The sequence below is a fragment of the Lepisosteus platostomus genome, chromosome 3 (genome assembly GCF_059453375.1).
Source record: "Lepisosteus platostomus isolate fLepPlt1 chromosome 3, fLepPlt1.hap1, whole genome shotgun sequence".
Classification (NCBI taxonomy): Eukaryota; Metazoa; Chordata; class Actinopteri; order Semionotiformes; family Lepisosteidae; genus Lepisosteus; species Lepisosteus platostomus.
The window spans coordinates 60,130,675-60,149,753 of NC_142613.1; the positions used below are offsets into that span (position 1 = coordinate 60,130,675).

At 36.0% G+C, this 19,079-nt stretch overlaps 2 protein-coding genes across 3 annotated transcripts in view; one reads left to right on the forward strand and one right to left on the reverse strand.

The window, feature by feature from the left end:
* On the forward strand, positions 1-7,614 carry cgref1 (cell growth regulator with EF-hand domain 1). Its single transcript, XM_088626247.1, has 7 exons — positions 1-99; positions 433-709; positions 1,491-1,602; positions 3,343-3,420; positions 3,781-3,854; positions 5,139-5,263; positions 5,823-7,614. Exons 2-7 carry the CDS (start codon positions 700-702, stop codon positions 6,198-6,200), a joined length of 777 nt encoding a protein of 258 aa, XP_088482373.1. The 5' UTR covers positions 1-99; positions 433-699; the 3' UTR covers positions 6,201-7,614.
* Positions 7,615-19,079, reverse strand: part of prkg3 (protein kinase cGMP-dependent 3) — a 27,350-nt gene continuing 15,885 nt past the window's right edge. For both annotated transcript variants that reach the window (XM_088626238.1, XM_088626237.1), the window contains 11 exons: positions 18,734-18,781; positions 18,157-18,198; positions 17,577-17,688; positions 16,462-16,598; positions 15,784-15,873; positions 14,864-15,005; positions 13,676-13,839; positions 12,935-13,051; positions 12,065-12,127; positions 11,142-11,217; positions 7,615-8,843 (listed from right to left, as the gene is read on the reverse strand). In XM_088626238.1, the coding sequence (XP_088482364.1) occupies positions 8,757-8,843; positions 11,142-11,217; positions 12,065-12,127; positions 12,935-13,051; positions 13,676-13,839; positions 14,864-15,005; positions 15,784-15,873; positions 16,462-16,598; positions 17,577-17,688; positions 18,157-18,198; positions 18,734-18,781 (1,078 nt within the window). In that variant the 3' untranslated portion in view covers positions 7,615-8,756. The remainder of the gene's footprint in view (positions 8,844-11,141; positions 11,218-12,064; positions 12,128-12,934; positions 13,052-13,675; positions 13,840-14,863; positions 15,006-15,783; positions 15,874-16,461; positions 16,599-17,576; positions 17,689-18,156; positions 18,199-18,733; positions 18,782-19,079) is intronic.

Here is a 19,079-nt window from a genome sequence, read left to right on the forward strand (position 1 = left end):
CTGCAAACACCATACCATATACACATCGTTTTTAATCTTTTCATTCATGGGAAAATAAAGACCTCGAACATTGTATTTTAAATAGGAACTACGATTAAGGTCAGTTGTAGCATTCATTTCTTAAAGATTTGTTTTTACCCTCCGCGGTGACAGTAGCGCTTATTAGTCAGAGGTATTTATGAAGAACGATAAAAGTTGTTCTAATGACCGAATCAGTAGTGTAACGGTAGTGTTGTGGCTTAATCCAACAAAGTATCTTCTCTGTTTCAATTTTGCCGTGGGACTACGCTGTAGGAAAAACGAAAAGGTTTGAGTTTAAAATATCAGGTTAATTTCGAACATAAGTATAAGGGTATAAGTACAAGAACATATGAGGGTATAAGTCGCTGACGAGAAATTCAAAATGCGTGCTGTTCTCTTTGCCCACTACAGCCAAGATGAGCAGCCGCTGCAGCTACGTGGCGCCAGTATCAGATGGCCCAGAAAGGCGGAAAGACAGCAAGGCGAGGCGGAGCAGGCAGTGCGGTACCGAGATAAACGCGACACGTCCTCGCGATCCACGTGGAACCTGTCATTGACCAAAACAGAGCTCCGCAGTGCAGAACACCGGGGTCGAGTCGGTAGCGAGTGCTGTTGCAAGTCGTGTACAGTATTTCCCTGAGGCAGCGAAGAACACATATCCTCGACCCAGCAGCCATCATGACACAAGGTACAAATGCACAATATCCGGCAAGTGAGCTATGGCTATTCTATACTGCATGTTTTAGAAATATGGTAAATGGTTAAAGGTCTAACTTGGATTGCATCAGTTTTTATTAGTAACAGAAAAGGCTCATGTACGGTAACTGTACAGTACCTGTTTCTGTTGCATAGGCTACTGTACGGAATGTATTACTGTTGTACTGTATTGGAGCATTGTATAGTAAATGCATTCAATATGATTATCGGTAATACAAGAATAGTGTAACCGGTATAACATGTATGCCTGATCTATATGGTTAAATGTATTAAAATTTTACTTTCGTTTTCAATCTCTTTCCTATACTTGAAAATAAAAGGCATTCATTTACAACAAATGTTTTATGATCCTTTCTGTAGAAAAAAACGATTGAACAATAATCGGACAATATGCCAATAATCATACGGCATATGAGCTGTGATATAATCTTCTCATTGAACATAATGTTCCAATTGCATTCATAATCATTTGTACTTACAATGGAAAATTGGCATTTTATCGAACTTGCAGGTTTCCGTGTAATTATATTAAGCTGCATACATGGATTTTCTTGCGTTTGTTTTAATCAATGTATGTGTCCGATGGACAGAAATAACAGGCTACTCCTTTAAGGAGTCAGTTAATCTTATTGTCACCTCTGAAGTGTACTCTGCGCGATCATTTACACTGGATCCGCAGCCCGTTGTCAACCCGCAGCAACTCAGAGCGAAACCCGGATACCTTTTGAATTACTGCACAGTGTTGTTTCTAGGGCTGGCGTCGCGGTTCTGTGGACACAAGGAGGTGCTGAAGGCGACCGTAGTTTTGCTGCTTCTGTTCTCACACCAGTGCCTAGCAGCGCCTCAGGTCTCTGCTTCTCAAAGGTAGGCAACACAGCCAGCGACTGGACTTGTTGTCACAAACAGTATTCCAGAAAGTTCTGTTTATGTGAAGCCGGGGGGATTTTAAAGGTATTTTTTTAGTACCACCTGCCCTTGTGTTTGGAGAAAGAGTGGGTTTTACAATTAGAGTACTTGGCAAATAGAGTATCTAAAACTTTATGGTCTTTAGAGTAACGAACATACCCTGGACGAGAGAACACGGACAATAGCTCCTCTCAAAAACCTATTTAATGCCATCCTACTTCATTTTCTGTAGTGTAAATGTAAAATGTCAAGCTTTTCTTGGTTGTGATTTGGAGAATATGTAATGGAATAACACCTAAAGTACTCGTATTACACACAGAAAATGTCCTGCACAGAATAATCTGATCAGCCACCTTCAGGTTCATAGAAGATAATTCGCTTCAACAATGAGTGATAACAAATGAATATATATATATGGTTCAAATTGATATATATATATACTGTATATTAATTTGGGGTTATTCTAAGTACAAATGAACTGTAAAATCCTGTGTTCATTTACTGTATGATACATGCATTTTGAAAGATTCCTAACATTCCATCTTATCAGAGGAATTTTACCTCTCCAAAAGACTAATGTCACTACAAATGGATTTTCATTCTTAAGTTCCTAAAACGAAAGATATAAGGAAAACATAAAGATACTGTAAGTTGATTTTGAACTAAATATTTCATTTGAATGTCTCTGTCCCTTTTAGAATGGAACATATAAAACAAATATCTGTTAAGACACCCAATGATTTTGTTTTGTATTTCATCTAATGTGGCAAATTGAGCAAATTATTGTACTTCACGTTAACACCCTCATCCACAAGAAAAATATTTTAAAAAATATAATTTTCACCACAGAAACTTGAACTTTATATACAGTATTATGTATGTCACTTGTATTATGTTTGTATTCATGAAAGAATACTGTATTTGATGTACAGTATGTTTCCTTTTCTAAAAACTGATCAACAGGCAAGGCAAGGATCAAAGGTTCATTTAAGCCCCAGAAAAAAAGTGTTCATACATATTCAAAGGTTGGAGCAGAATTACAAATCATTGTAAAGAAACAGAAGCAGTAACTTGTTAAAGCAGGTTATTTTATTCCCAGAGTTTTGTCCTTTTTTAAAGTAATGGATGATAAAGTTTTCACTTCAGTAGTCTACTTTAATATAGTATACCTGGTAATGTACAAATATAAAAAAAAACTTTTACTGCAGTTTATATTAGTTACCTTGTTTCACAATAACAAGTTTTGACAGGATCTGGAATGTTTAACACAGGCTACGAAGGTCAAACCCTGACCTCTCTTTTTTCCTCTCACCTACATGTACTGTAACTATCTTGATTCTGGAGCACCCCCTCGTGCATCATGGGCTTAATGGCTTAATTATTTTTTTTAACCTTTCTTATGTCCTTAATTTAATCTCATATCCCTCCCTATACTCCATAATCACTCTGGCAGCAGCTTGTAGGCTTCTCTTAAATGAAAGGAGGAGTAATCCTCATCCTTGTGCTCAGGTTGTCATTCTCACATTCTCAGGCAAATTATGCAAACAGAATTCATCCTATGCCTTCCCAGCTGTGCAGATCAGGGAATTCCCTCGGACATCTGCAGCATAATTGATGTTCAGAGCCTTTGCTTTTCCATTCTTAAGGCAAAAACTGGAACTGCATTTGGTAACCAAATCTGTCCATATCTTTCCCCAGGGCAGATGCAGAGTTGGGAGAAAAGTCTCCATCTTTAACTATGACAAATCCGTTTGGCTCTGGAGAAGAAGAGCGCAGGTAAAACTTGCTTTCTCTCTTTCATGACCTAAAAAAATTCTTAGTGTAGTTGTGCAATCTTGCATTATTAATCTTTGCCTCCAAAACCAGAATAAAACTACTGTTCAGCTATCATGTGTTATACCTTATATCCTATGGTTGAAATGAAAAAAAAGCTTATTTAATGTCTGTTATCTGCACAAAAAATAACCTGGTTTGTCTTAAGCACAAAAGCCTGAAATGGATTTCTGCCTGGCACAAAAATGATGGATTGATAGAAGATAATGACACCACATTCAGTTTTGAAGTGTCTTCAGATCTATAGTGATAACATGGTAAAGTGGCTGATAGCTATAATCATGTTGTTGCTTTCTTGGACAGGTTACTCAAGATGTACATTAATAGTAATTTGAAGGAAGTACAAGGGAGTCCTGATCACATGACATGGGAACAAGGTAAACAGCAACAAATATCACTGCCTATTGTTTTGGGGTTTTTTGAGTCCCACAATATTCAGATTTTTTTTTGTACATTCTAACTCTTTCAAAAATAATTTGTATATTGGAATGATAAGGGTAAAAAATTGTACAGTATACTTATGGAAAGGGACACAGATCTGATGACACTGAGTAGACGTGAGTGATAAGCAATTTAAGATCTCCCACAATATAGTTGAAAAAACCTTGCAAATGTTACACCCAAGCAACATTTTGGTCCAATAAAGGATTTATTTAAGGAAATTGCACAACTGAAATTAAAACTAGCAGGTATTTAAATTCCCAAGAACATGATTGGGAACCTTAGATCTGTGGAGAATTTAATCTTTTGCTAAGATATTTGGAAGATTAGCATTTGCTCTCAGACGATAATCTAAATTATTTTTTTTGTTATGATGACACATCAGTTGGTATTTGACAACTGTCATTACAGTTCACCATTACAATCCTTCTGCTAACACAGGAAAGAGGAAAACACGTGCCTTCCACCAAAGTGTTTTTCACGTCATGCACCTTGAATGGAGCAGCATCCCACTCGGATTGATGCTTTTGTCAGAGCCAGTCAAAGTGGTCAATCTTTCATAGCACGCTAAAGATATCCCAGCTGTTCCAGACCCCTCCAGTTTTGGCTGGGTTTGGCAATTATTTCGCAACAACTTGGAGATTCCTGATCACAATGACTTAATGACGATGTCTGAACCATAGGGCTCAAACTGTGGTCCATCAAAGTGCTTTCATCTGTAGAGCCACACAGGGTCAGATTGAAATATTTGTCTTTTCAATTTGAATCCAACATCTTTCGCTTTTATGTGCTTCTTAACTTAAATTCACTGTCTGATCACCTGGCTGTCCCTTTTCACTGCTTGGCCTTTAAATCTCTGTAGTACCAGAGAGTACCAGAGTGTTGAGCGCTTTTCGTATATGCAGTTGAAATTCAGTTTGATTCAATTCTGATATACTCTTTTACACTTGAAGTTTTATGCATTAAGACTACCACATAATTTGTATTTGAGAGATCACACTGTCAAATTATAATTGTTTTCAGCTTTAATTTAGTTTTGATAAGCTTTTGCAAAGTAGTTATTGTTGCTTTTGTGTCAGCACTCTATTGTGATAGAGCGCTTTGAATATATGCAATTTTATGGTGAAATTGTAGTAATACCAATTAAGCTGTTGTCAGCTCTTCTATAACACAGGAAATACTTGCTGTCTTTCATGTTTAATTCTTCTTTCTGTTTACAGAGATATTCTACTTGTTCTCTCTCCACGACTATGATAAAAGCGGAGAAATGGATGGATTGGAGCTCATGAAACTGCTGTCTGACTTCATTTCTCATCAGTCTCTGACACAACAGTCATCAGAGTCTGTTAGTAGCACTTGAGTCTTTTGCGTCACAACAAAGGGCGAAAGTTTGTGTGAGCGTGGGAGTGTGACAAAAATCTTTTCATGTGTTTTGTTGGAATTCACTTTTCAAATCATTTTAACTATGGTATAAAAGTGCAGTTATTTCCCCTTTTTCATATTCAGTTAGAAACCAACAAAGAAAAATACTGAAACCTCATCTTAATGTCTGGTAAGAAGTACCAGAGTATATCAGTTACACAAATATTCCTTCTTTAATTAAGTTTTCATTGTAATCTGGCATTTATTTGCTTCCCTCCTACACATCTGGGCAGTCAGTTCTTTCAAATAATTTGAGAAGTTGATACTGTCAATACAGTAGCTCTATGAGCCAGCAGCCATATAACCCTGCAGCTCTCAATGGGCTACCCACTGAAGCTAAGCAGCATTGAGTCTGGTCAGTACCTGGATGAGAGACGTCCTGGGAATCTATGGTTGCTGCTGGAAGAGGTGTTAGTAGGATCACTTTTTTAGTTTAATTGCAAGTGCGTGTGTAGTTACTCTCCTCCCCCTGCGTTTCCCAGGTGATCTCCATGGTGGACGTTCTGTTGCAGACCCAAGACCTCAATCAGGATGGAATGCTGAACCCTACGGAACTGCTGTCTCCCCCCAGAGAGCATCGGTCAGCACCAGCTGATCAGCAGCCAAACCAGGTAGAGGCTGACACCGCTGCCCATGCTCCACCAGAGCAGGGAACCCAACCAGCATCGCTGCTGCAGTCAGAGGAGAGTGTGCCGCAGACAGAGCAATTGCAAGACAGCAAGGCACCAGAGCCACCTGGCTCTCACAGTGCAGAGCAGCACAGTCTGGAGATCCAGGACCAGCAGATACGAGAAACGGGGGAGGAACGGGAGGAGCAGTTCAAGGAACCTCCAGGGCATCAGGAAGAACCCGAGATGTAACTGCACTGAACAGAATTAGGAATTAGCCATATAAGAAGCCACTGCAGGCACAATTATTAACATCCTGTATTTGCTTCTAACAAAAACAATGAAGTTGCTTTTTGTCTTGCAGCCGCAGTATGCAGTAGAGATGTATTTGATTTTTTAAATGATTTGTGCTCCTTTTGGTATAAAACCACCAAAGCAGAAAATAATATTTGAAAACAACTTCTTTTGTTTCGGGTACGTTTCCCTCTTCTGTCCTTAAAATGTATATTATGAACATTAGTACTGATGTTTAATTCTTGGTATTTAAAATACAAGGAAGGCTTTCTTGTGCACTTTTGTAAATAGCTTCAAAAAGTTTTACTTTTAAAAAAATTCAAAGAGTGTCTTTTCAGGCTGTTTTCTTCCTCAAGGAAATGGCTCTGATAAAAAAAGAAATGGAAAACTGAAAAATAATTCAGTGGCTGAAAACAAGTACTTGAAATCAATATCTGTCGTATAGACTGCACTGGCTTTTTAAAAAAAGTGTACTGTTTTGTTTTTACATTTATTTTGATCTACAGTGTTTGATCACCATACACAAGTACTACTATGCAGCTTTTAATGTGCATAGTATTGCAAGTGAGGGATACAAATTTTATTAGTTCAATATAAAATTATTGAATACTGTAGAAATTTACAGACCATTTATAGGGCCTGTCAGCTGGACAACTGACATGCATGAAATAAGATATTTCTATTTGTCAGGTCATTCAAAATAGATCCAATCCTATGCATATAAAAGATATTGTACATTTATTCTTCTCCTGTGGCTTTAACAGCATTCATTAGCAGTCTAGACTCATGTAGTCCGTAAGACATGTTCAGTTTCTTCCAATGTTTCTCATGGAAAACAATACCAGTCCTTTAAAACTACAGTTTGAATAGTTTCAGTATTTTGTTTCACATGTAGAAAGGCAAGGCACTGTGTGTCATTTTATATTCTTTAATGAAAAACTATTGTATCCATTAGTTAGCTTTCATAAAACCCCATACTGTATTTCATACTGTAAATGCATTGATTTCATACTTGGGAGCGAGGTGGTTGTTTGTCATACTATATCCAGGACTAACTGAGGGAGTTAAATTGTAACCACATACTGTAGTCTCGATGAGCCAAAGGGCCTCCTTTCATGTATGGCCTTTCTGATATTCTGATTTCAATAGTTAATGTATGAAAAACAGAGAATTGAATCTCCCGGGAACAGGAAATCCAGTTGTCTAAATTGATTGAACTATGAATTACTGTTCTTTTTTATTGTATTTACAATTCGGAAGTTTCTTAGCATTTTGCACCCTAAAGGTGGAAATCAATTGAGCATGCCAAACTGCCTTTGAATTTCCAGAAGAAGATGTAACATTTGAATAAATAAAGACATTTGTAATAAAATTGGTGTTGGTGTTGTTTTATTCCTGACACAACCTTTTGCATTGGTGAATTTACTCCTGGAGCTCAACTAACACATTTCTTGTACAAAACATCTCTGGTACATTGGGAAAAAGCTTTATTATTATATTATAATCTGTCTTTTTTAAATTAGGTAGAAATGAGAAAACACTTGTAAATCCGTTGATAAAAGTTGTTACCTTTTCTTTTATCTTAGATCTAATGCTAATGTCAAACAAAAATGCAAGAGCTATTTTAAGGCCTTCCAACATTATAATGAAAGCTATAAATCATGAAGGAATTCTTGAAAGCTCTTAGACAAAATAAGTACAGTAACTGAGTGTAAGCAGTATGTAGTAGTTTCTACTTTAGTGGGAAACTGATGGCTATAATAGTTTAATAAACCAAAGGAGGTCAGTAGTACATGTAACATGTTATGTAATTTCATCTGTACCTCAATGTCTTTATCAACTTCCCTACTTGAGAAACTGTGGCATTTCTAGGGCAAGTATATATGAACTAGAACTGAACTCTGAGGATTAGTGCATTTATCAGCCGAAAAGCCCGTCTGGGTTTTGTGTCCTTAGATAACCTTGGGCTGATCACACAACCTCCCTATATATATATTTCTTTTTAATTTAGCACATGACATTGATGGCATCCATACACTAGAGGTCTCTTTTGGTTTTTGTGCTAGTTTCTGTATAATAGTTCGATAGAATAGTTCTCACTCCACAAAGGAAGGGTGTCTGTATTTCAGCCTTCAGCATTTTTTGCTGTTCATTATTTACATGCTAAAGGCTTTCTCTTCTAGCACAAGAGGCAGTACTTACACAGTGTTCAACAAAGAGGCAAAGTTGACCCTTACAGATCATCTCTTCAGTGCTGTTCTGGAGTAAGAGAAGGAACCAACAAGATTTGAATCCTATTCATTGATTGAATATTTGTGTCCTGAGACCCACACAATAAGTTAAGTGCGTAGACCAGACATCACTTCTGCTGGCCTAAATGCTTAAAATAACAATAGAGGAGATTCCTTTGTTGTTGTAATCTCTGAGGATTAAATGGACCTGGACAGTCCCATTGTGTCTCAGCAAATGCAAAGATAATAGCCAGTCACAGACAAGCAAAGACATCTCAGAAATTCAGAAATCATCATCCCAGCCAGAGAATTCCTCTTCTGCCTGTGTATTATCTGGAGGGATCCTGTCAAAGTTCACATATAAAGGACCCTAGAGGAAGACAATTAGAGACCAGTTCAATTAGTATCAATTTCCTATAACAACTACCACAATGGAAAAACAATTTCATTTAGCCTGGCATGCCATTATAACCATATTTAGACATTGATACTTACTTGTGTGTTTTCATTACATTTTCTGATTTTCTGAACCAGTTTAATATCTTGAACCATTTTTGCTTTATGTGCTTTATACCAAATCTCAGTCGTCATCAAAGAAGTATCCATCAAAGAAATCCAGGAATGGAATGGAAGGTGGAAAAGACCAATAAAATTCAAATGGAAGATACTGTATGTGGGTTGTGAAGTCAAAAGAAGAAACCAAATGGAGGGCAAAAGAAACATCTTACAGACGTTCCACGTTTAATTGGATTTTAAAGAAACTAGAAATGTAAATCGTTCAGAACTGATGCTGCTCACGACAGAAGTTGTACCCATGGATTGGAGAATTCCTAATACATAAGAAGGGTAACAAAACTGAACCACATAATTATAGACCACTCCATCTAAGCGGAATATCCTAGTGGATAGTCAGCATGGATTTAGAAAACATAGGCCTTGTTTAACTTATATTTAGAACTACAGCAGTGGACACAAGCACAGCAAACAACATGGTGTATTTAGATTATTGAAAGACTTTTGACAAAATTCCCCAATAAAAGATTAATTCCCAAACTACAGGCAATACTGGTGAATACTCCAACTGGAGTGATGTAATTAGTGGAGTAACAGGGATCAGTACAAGGGCCAGTGCTCTTCCTAATTTACAGCGTATCAATGATGTGGATGTAGCAGACTACCAAATATGACAGAAGCAGCAGATGGAGTTCAAGAAGGTTTGGACAGAATTCAAGACTGGGCAAAAACTCAGTAAGTGACATTATAATATAATGTAGAGAGGTACAGTGTTGCAGTGATTTAGAGCTGATACGAGAAGCATATTTGACAATTGTAGGTGCACTGGATGTCCTCCTAGTATGCTGCTATTGTAGTCAATGTTTCAGTTTACACTGGCATTGTGTGCAACACATCAGCATTGCAGCACAGTAGGAGGCTCTGCATCCCATTTGGGTCTTTTAGGGCTCAAGCCCATTTTTTTTCTCCTACTTACATTACTGTAAGTGTATAGGATGCATTTAGCGATGCTGATGAGCCTCTTGCTGCTACTCGCTTCCCTGTGCTATCATGTAAAGCATTATGGCCAACTGATGACGTCGTGGGCCAAGTAAATAAATATCCATAAATTAAAGGGTATAATAATTAGTTTTGTTAAATGGTTATGTAGGTATCTGTGCTATATTTTAGACAATAAAGAAAGGTCGAAGAAGTTGAAAAGTTTGTGTTATTGTTCAATAGGCAGTGGTGCAGAATACACTTTGGAGATTAAACAAGTACCAAACCCCAGTCACTTAAAAAATGCTACACAATTTGGAAACAGTGTACTGTAGGTTCAGCTTTACACGAAGGTATTAATGACATAAAAACAGAAAAGATGGGAAAAGCTGACTTTGAAGAGACTACTTAGAAAAATGACCTATTTAGTGACAACAATGAATGTTATTTAAAATGGAATAATGCATTAGTAGAACCACAACTAGGTTATTGTGCTTAATTTAGGTCAAACTATGTTTTTAAAAATAAATCCAGAGAAGAGTAACCAGATACAGTCTAGGGTTAGACGTAATGTCCTATACTGACAGATTAAATTTAAATTAACATTTTAAGTTGTTAAATTAACAACTTAATTGACATTTAAGTTAATTAAATGTTAACTTAAATGTCCAGGTGGATGCTGCACATTGGTGGTGGTGGGGGGGAGTCCCCATTACCTGTAAAGCGCTTTGAGTGGAGTGTCCAGAAAAGCGCTATATAAATGTAAGCAATTTATTATTATTATTATTAAGTTGTGAACAGAGAAGCCTAAAAAGACCCAAGTATCCAATATCCTCAAAGGCAGTGATAAAGTCAAATCACGGAGCTTCTTCGGAATAAGTAGTGAAACACAAAACAGAGAACACAACTGGAAATTACACGCAGGAGCATTTAAACAAAAATCAGGAGGCTCTTGTTTACATAAAGGGTTGTGGAAGTATGGAAAAAGCTACACAGCCATGACGGTGAAGCCCATAAACTGCCTTTGTTAAAAAACAAGTGGTTGAGATGCTCAGATCAATTAGATACAAACTACCAGAAGGACTGGATGTGCCAAACAGCCTCTTCTCACTTGTAACTATTCTTATGTTCTTCATCCCCCTGCTGTCTCTTGGCACTATAGGCCTTCAGCCCTTACCTTTCGTATGAGGCACATAGTGGGAGCATCCAGTTGACAAGCCCGCAGCTTCTGCCAGTTGAGGTTATTAAACCACCTAAACACACAAACGAAAAGCGGTGAAGGCTGTTGCAGTTAACTGACATTTCCAAAGTGGTGTTGGCTTTTTATATAAAAAATATCAAATATACTTAGGTATCTTCGAAATCTTCTTACAAATGTAAAGGCTTTTATGACAGCAAATGCAAATTAAAAAGCAAAAAAGCCATATTTGTTACAGCATGTTGAAAATTAAAACAAAAACATGGTTTTAGTTTTAACTCGATTAAAATGCAATTTAATGATCTGAAAATTAATTTTCAAAAACTTAAATGTTTGCTTTGTGAATTAATCCAGAGATTTCTCCCCATACATTATTTTACATAGTGGATATGGAGAATAAATTATAGATCTAGTAGTTTGTACTTCATTAACATTAAGGGCTGTGGGGGTATCAAACAAGCTACCCAGCCATGTGGCTGATACACTGTTGATACACTGGTTTCTTTCATGAAATGACTGAATGTGATCCCGAGTTCATTTACCTGCTAGAAACCAATAGAATCTAAAGGGCTAAAAGGCATCTGATTTGTACTCTTTCTTATTTTCTTAATACATTTCTTAAATATTTGTCATCTAACAACCATAAAATCTACAGTTAACAATGCTTATTCTCAGATGATATACAGTACAGTACACCAACCACTCAGACAACTATATATCACAAAAGGATAAAATGTCAAATATAACCAAACAAAACTGGTTACAACAAAACTCACTGCACACAAGTAAAAGAGTATACAGTATATACATTGTTTTACATTTTAATTGCTGTAGGAACATACACTGTAAATCAAATCTGTTTTTGCTATGAAATGAATATCCATATACTGTAGTTTCAGTACCTGTGGTTCCGAATATCCTTTATTCCATTTTTATTGTTTCCCAACCGTTGGCCTGGTCGTAGCCTGTGGAAGAACATACTGCATATTAGAAAATAAATATTGTAACAGTCTTACCTTAAGCTAAGACACACTGATTGCATTTTTGCTATGAAAGGTTAAATAGCCTACAGTACATCATATTTCTGAAAGACATATTGATGAACACATTATTTGACTTATTGTTTTAGTGATTAGCTAATTGGCTTTATTAAATATTACCTTCTATGATGGAAAAAGCTGAAAACACAACTAAAAAATCACCCATAACCTTTCATGATATATAGATCATACATGATGTTGTTTGTATATTAAGAGTGGTCAATTTCACTTGATGTAATTCTATACATGTCCACGTCTGTGGCACACAAAAGTGGTCCATGCATGAATGACATGTAATGTCTTCTGATAATTAAATAAAAACAAACAACACCATTTTCCTAATTTCATCACAACACACTAGCATGAAACTTTTCATCTTAATGTACTGTAATTGTTGCAGATGAGCTTTGTAAATGATAATTACATATGTAAAATAGAAGTTTTATTATAAATGGATTGTTGATGTCTTTAGAATATCTGAGTCTGAATGTATTTTTTTCTTTTTTATACATTAATTTCCAAAAAAAAACAATTAAAACTTGATTTGTTAATAAAAAGAAGTGAATATTTCTTTATCTTTCTCACAATGAATATGATGTTATTTCTGTCTTCTCTGATTTTTACTATCAAAAACCTCTTCATTAAAGAGGTGTTTTCCCTTTAGTACAGGAAACCTTAAAGCAGTGTGAGTGAATGCTGTGCTTCTGAAATATGGTAAAGAATGTTATTTACCTGCAGAGCTTACTGATAAGAGATCTGGCTCCTTCTCCCATGTGATGGGGGAATTTAAGGATCCCATCAAGAATCTTGCTGTATATTCTCTGAGGGTCTGAGCTTGTGAAGGGGGGGCTGTGAAAGAGCACAAGACACCATGCGTTGGCAAAGGTGTGGCCAAGACCCCCCCCCCGCAGAAAAATTATGAAAATTAAATGTTCATTCTGTTCTTTAAAAAAAACATTGATTTAGACAACTACTGTATAGTTGTCGATCTGCTTTTGTCTACTTTATCCTTTAATCTCTGTTTCACCATGGTAGCTTAATTCTCAACTGAATTAAATTATTTCATCATTCAAGGCATCAATTCATCAATGCACTGACACTATCAGTATCTAACAAGATAAGGGCCTAAAACATACTACTCATTTTAATTATTTGTATTGTGAATATGTATTGCACTCATAGTTTTATTCTGAGCTGAATGAAAGGATTCCATCATTGTATTCAAGACATCAGTTCATCATTGCACTTATCTAACAATGGCACATGGCACTTATCTAACAATATAAGGGCTGGAAAACACACTACTCATTCCACTGCTACCTGGTCTTGGAAAATAAATTAAAGCACATTGTGGCAGAACCAACAAATTTAAAGGTAACACTTGCTGAGTTTGTGAACATGTACTGTACATAGGAAAAAATATGAAAGCGTTGAATTGCCGAACTTATAACATATTCTTTACCATAGACTGACCTGCCTGCCAACAGCTCAAACACCAAGACTCCCAAGGACCAGAGGTCAGCAGCAATGTCGTGGCCTTCATTCTTTATGATTTCTGGCGCCAAGTACTCAGGAGTGCCACAGAATGAATATGTCTTCTCTCCTCGAGATAGTTCCTTTGCAAATCCAAAGTCTACCTATCAATGGCAAAGGATCTATGATTAGATACAAGGATAAGAAGACCTTGTATCCAGTTATGGACATTGTAGATATGTGGTTAAAGTAGGGAGCTGCGTCAGCATGCGTAGGCTTCAAAGGAACAAGTTAAGGTTTATTCCGTGCTGAAAAGGGAAGAAAAGAAACACAATGTTACAGCTGTGGAGCCCTCTCTGGGTGTGAGAGAGAGAGGAAAACTGGCAGCTGATAAAGCGTAGGAGAACAAAAGCAGGGATTGGAGAGGAGGCGGGAACAGGAAAGAAGCAGAGTGGACACCCGGTGTGAAGGTCGGTGTGGTCACGAGAGTTGAAGAGGGGTCTGAAGTCAAAACGTGCCAATGAATAGAGAAGATTGGAAGGAAACAAGTCTAACGTAGAGAGAAGGGGAAAGGTGTGATCCTAGTTCCAGGAACATTTTGGATTCGGTTGTCTTTCTGCAATAGGAGTTCTGAAACCCCTCTTTGAGAACGCAGACGGAGAGATCAGTATGATCATGGCTGTTAGAGGTAAAATGGGAAACTATGGGTTTGCAGAGATCTTTGACATGTTCTCTGAAGCAGTTTCCCCTTCCTGTGTCACCAATGTACTTATGTTCTCTACTTGTAAATGACTGTTGGGAAGCTATAGTGTAAAACCATGTGAACCAACTATTAGATCAAACTAAAAATAATCTTAAAAAATAAGGTTTTAATAAGGGGACAGCCTTGTTGTTTTAATTCATCAAGAAAAACTTCTTCTTACACCTGTGGCTAAACCCAACTGTCCAAAAAAACAAAGCCTCTGTATTTGAACTCATATTTCAAAGCAGTTATAAGACAAGAAATAACAGTTATTAGGTAACTACTATTTTGTATTTCTAATGATCTCTCTGGAGCAAATAATTCAGTATTTTAATTAAAATAATAATAAATTAAGTAACAAGATTATAGAATTTTCTCTGTTTAAAAAAATTGACTGTTATGAAGGAGAACTCACTGAGAATGCAAGGGAAAAAAGAAAGTCTTACCAGTTTCACATATCCCATCATGTCCAGCATTAGGTTCTCAGGCTTAAGATCCCGGTAAATAATTCCTTTCACATGGAGATAGGCAAAAGCCTCGACTACACAAGCTGTGCAGAAAATTGCTACAGGTTCCTCAAAACGACCTCTGTAAACAGGATAATAAACTCTTTTACATAGGCTCCCAAAGTTTACTTTACTGCTTGATAGTTTCTGATATCCCATTCTCAAACAATCAAAAACAATTAACGTTAGTATCTGACTTGTTAATCCGTGCACCCTTGCAGTATACAGTACACATTATGCTGGCAAGGACTGATTAAGGACTATTTTCTCAATATTGTTCACTGCTGGGTGCTTAAAAATTAGATAAATATAAATATTTGCCTGTCAAATTAGAGGAAAACACACATAGAATGTGACCTTTTTAAGATATATCAAATATAATTATAATTGAGATCTTCTCAATTAAGATGATAATCAAAGAGCTTTTTGCTTTCTTTCACAAATGCTTGCTCAACTGCTGAACTCACTGAGCTGGTCAGGTCAAGGCTATTGTTGCAGATATAGGAAGAACAAATCTCTTTCTCCTCCTATTTCACAGATACATGCTCATAAATCATTTATATAACATCTAAAGTAGTCCTGCAGAATGCAAACTTTTGGAAAATGATCAAATCATAGTGGATGACTCAGTGATCTTGACAAGTAAAAAAAGGAAACAAATCTTATACCGATTAGTGTAAATTCGCCCTTTAGACATGAGCAAAATAGCTTTAAAGTGGACTTTGCTCTGCATGATCTCTGGGGCCAAGTGCTACAGAATGAGTAATAAGTTATAGCTATAGTAATTCCTACACATAAAGCAGTGAGGAAAAAAGTAAGCTCAGATGCTGTAAAGGAAATTCTTAGCATTCATTTCTTACTTTTCTCTCAGTTTGGTCCATAGTTCCCCACCAGAGCAAAATTCTAAAACCAAATAGATGTTTCTTGTGTCCTTAAATGCAGCATAGAACCTGATAAGAGAAATAGAAGAGAGATTCTGAAAGTGCAAAAAGAGAAATATGTTGCACTCAAAGTTGCAGTATCCAAAGATACAGCTTCATGTTATGCAAAACAATCTAATTTAATATATACACACATCTTGAACTAAAGCTTGGTAATTTATTGTTTTAAACAATTTACCCAGAATAAGGTTTCTGTATGCAATTAAAGCTGGGATAAAGTTTGTTTTTTTTGTTAACAAGACTCGTTTCTTCTGGGATGCGGGTCTCCCATCATGCCCCACAATTATAATCCATTCAGTAACTGGACTTCGATAATTATTTTCAGTTACAGTGTTTCAGTTCAGCTGGGTATTCAGTCCCTTTCAAACTTGAAGTGAGAATGTAATGCTACTGTAAATACGGGGCACTTATAAAAAGAGCAACTTTATGATGCTTTTCTCCCCAAAAACTATAGAACAAAGACAAATGCCTGAATTTTCACAGCACAAAGAAAAGTCAAATGTTTGCCAGTCAGGATTCAATCTTTTCTGATTTGCAATATCTCATGACCCTATTTAATACTTTATTCAAAGCCATTTCACTAATTATCAAGTTCACCTGACAATAAAATTGCATTGTATGTCCTGGAGGATGCGCTTTTCCATTTTGACATGTTCCTGCTGTTGCTTAGCAACAATATGATTTTTGCTGACACGTTTCAGGGCAAAAAACTTGGAAAGTTCAAGACTTGTCACCTAAAGAAAAAAAAAGGTATTAAGGATATAAGTAATATCTTTCAAAATTACACTTTTTTACAATATGGTTTAATTTACTAATGTTATACAGGTACTTCATATAGAATGCAAAGTTATTGCAACAAATCATGCATGTATATACTATATATAGACTCAATATTATAAGCTTATATAGGAGTAAGAATTCTTGTAAATAATTTCATAAATAATTAAAGTTTTATTTGATTAGTGTTTCAGATACAAAAATCTTTGTTGAAGAAATTACATCATGTACATTTTGCTGTCCTGTAAATGAATTTCATTTGTATGTAATTTGGAGGCCATCAATCAAGCTGAAACACAATGTAATAAGGTAAAAAGGTTTCCATTCTTATCGCCTTTCATATTACTACTCAGTTTTCAGCTCCAGCATAAGCCCAAGTGCTTTTCTGTTAATCGTGTCTTAGACATCTATTTTTTATATACAGTATAGTAGGTGTTACACATTAGGATGAAAAAAGATAATGATATGTTACTATATTTACAACATAAAATGTACATCGCACACACATAAAATACTGTATTTTTACATTGCCTCGGATATTTAGTGAAATGTTGTAAAAAACTACATGGGTATTCATGCCAAAATTAACAAATCTTTAGAAAATAAAGGCTTCATTTGCACTACAGGCTTTGTAGTCATGATTTTTTTAAGGTAAGATACAGTATAAATGGTGAATGGTATGAACCTTTACTGCTGTTTTACACATTTTTTAGAAATATCTGGTGACCCTAGATCTATATGTATATCTCAAGCATTTTATTTGGATTTTTAATTGGAATCTTTAAAGGACTTTTCAATGTTTATTTTGGTTCTTCATCAAACACATCAAAATCTTCTTCACACATTCTTCAAGAAGACATTCAGTTGAATGTCAAACAGTGAACTGATGTTATGAAGAATGTGTGGACTGCTTCTCTTGAAGTCTGTGAACTTACCAACTCAACTCGCCCAAATCCTCCCACTCCAAGTGTGACAGGCTCTCCGTGGAACTGGCCTTCTTGGTACAACACTGGAATAAGATCCTGCAGCTGCAATGTTGCACCTAGCCTGGAAGAAAAGAAAAGGGCAAAATATTGGCCTGTCTGATTATTTATTTCCCTTCAAACAACACCAGCAAACTTATCAATTGTATTAGTACGCGGGCTTTATTTCTGGTTTGTGTCTGAAAATTAGGAGAGACTCATAAATGATTGGCTTTTCTTAATTTCACAGTAACTGCTAGTCTACGTTTCTAAAACACAAATAATGCTGTACAATTTGATTCTTTGGAGAAATCTAATTTAAATTAACAGTGTGCGTCAAGAATTAACAATGGAGGATTTTTAAGCTTACATCTGAGAACAAATTATGAATGTATTCACAGGTATTAGTTATTGCAGTATATAGATGACATACCATTTCATGTCCTCCTTAAATAAAGCATTAAAACATCATATGTTTCAAAATATGGTTAAGGCATTTAAATATACTCTTGCAACATACTTGAATAATCTACATATATTTAGAGATACTCACCTCTTTCTCTCTGGCAACATTATGTTTTCAAAAACTTCACAGCTTTAAAAAGAACAAGGTCATATTAAAAGTATTGCAACATACAGTACATTACAACATTCTGGACAGAGGTTTATGAAATACACCATTAATTAGCCATACTCTATATGAGAACTTCTCAATTCAGCCACATGGCAAAATAAAAGAATAATCACAAATTCTGTTTTCTTAACAAAAAGAGTGACAGGAAATTTGAGTTGAACAAAATCAGCAGTACAATAGAGACTTTTCCAGTCCATTAAGGCAGGTGAGCGCAACTCCAGTCCTAGAGGACAGAAGTATGGTTTTCTTTCCACCTGTGCCCGTAATTGCATAATTGAAGTTAAAGCCTCTCCATGTTCTTAGATTTAGAGAGACCTATAAGACATGCTGGACAGTGACACATCAGAGCTGAAGCTGGTCTCCCCTATGTTAAGGTATACACTTGCAGGACCTTTTAGAAATATTAACAATAATTACATTAAAGACAAATTGGTAATAGGTAATAAAAGCTATTGCTACTACTAATAATAACAACACATGCTTTAGTAATACTCACTCATCAGGCAGTTCTATATTCTTAATTGGTATTGTTTCTTCAAAAACCCTAAGAAAAAAGGCACATTTATTAAATTACGTAAAACGTTTTAATTTCACTTAACTACTTGTCGCTGAGACAAGTTTAGGTGGAAAAGACTGTTGATTCTAGGATCTTACTAAATTTCTTTAGAGACAACCAGACTTTCTGAAACTAGCACAAAATGTTACATCTCATAACAATTGCAATGTCCACAAAATGGGGTTTAAATTTAATGACAGTGCTTCATGTAGTACTACTGATTCATAATTGTTCAACAATAACAAATCAATCGAATTGGTCTCTAACTCACTTTCAGAAGGACTAT

Coding starts and splice junctions, on each gene's coding strand:
- cgref1 (XM_088626247.1), top strand. Junction 3,421..3,780: donor TCTGGAGAAGAAGAGCGCAG/GTAAAACTTGCT, acceptor TTTCTTGGACAG/GTTACTCAAGATGTACATTA. Junction 5,264..5,822: donor CACAACAGTCATCAGAGTCT/GTTAGTAGCACT, acceptor TGCGTTTCCCAG/GTGATCTCCATGGTGGACGT.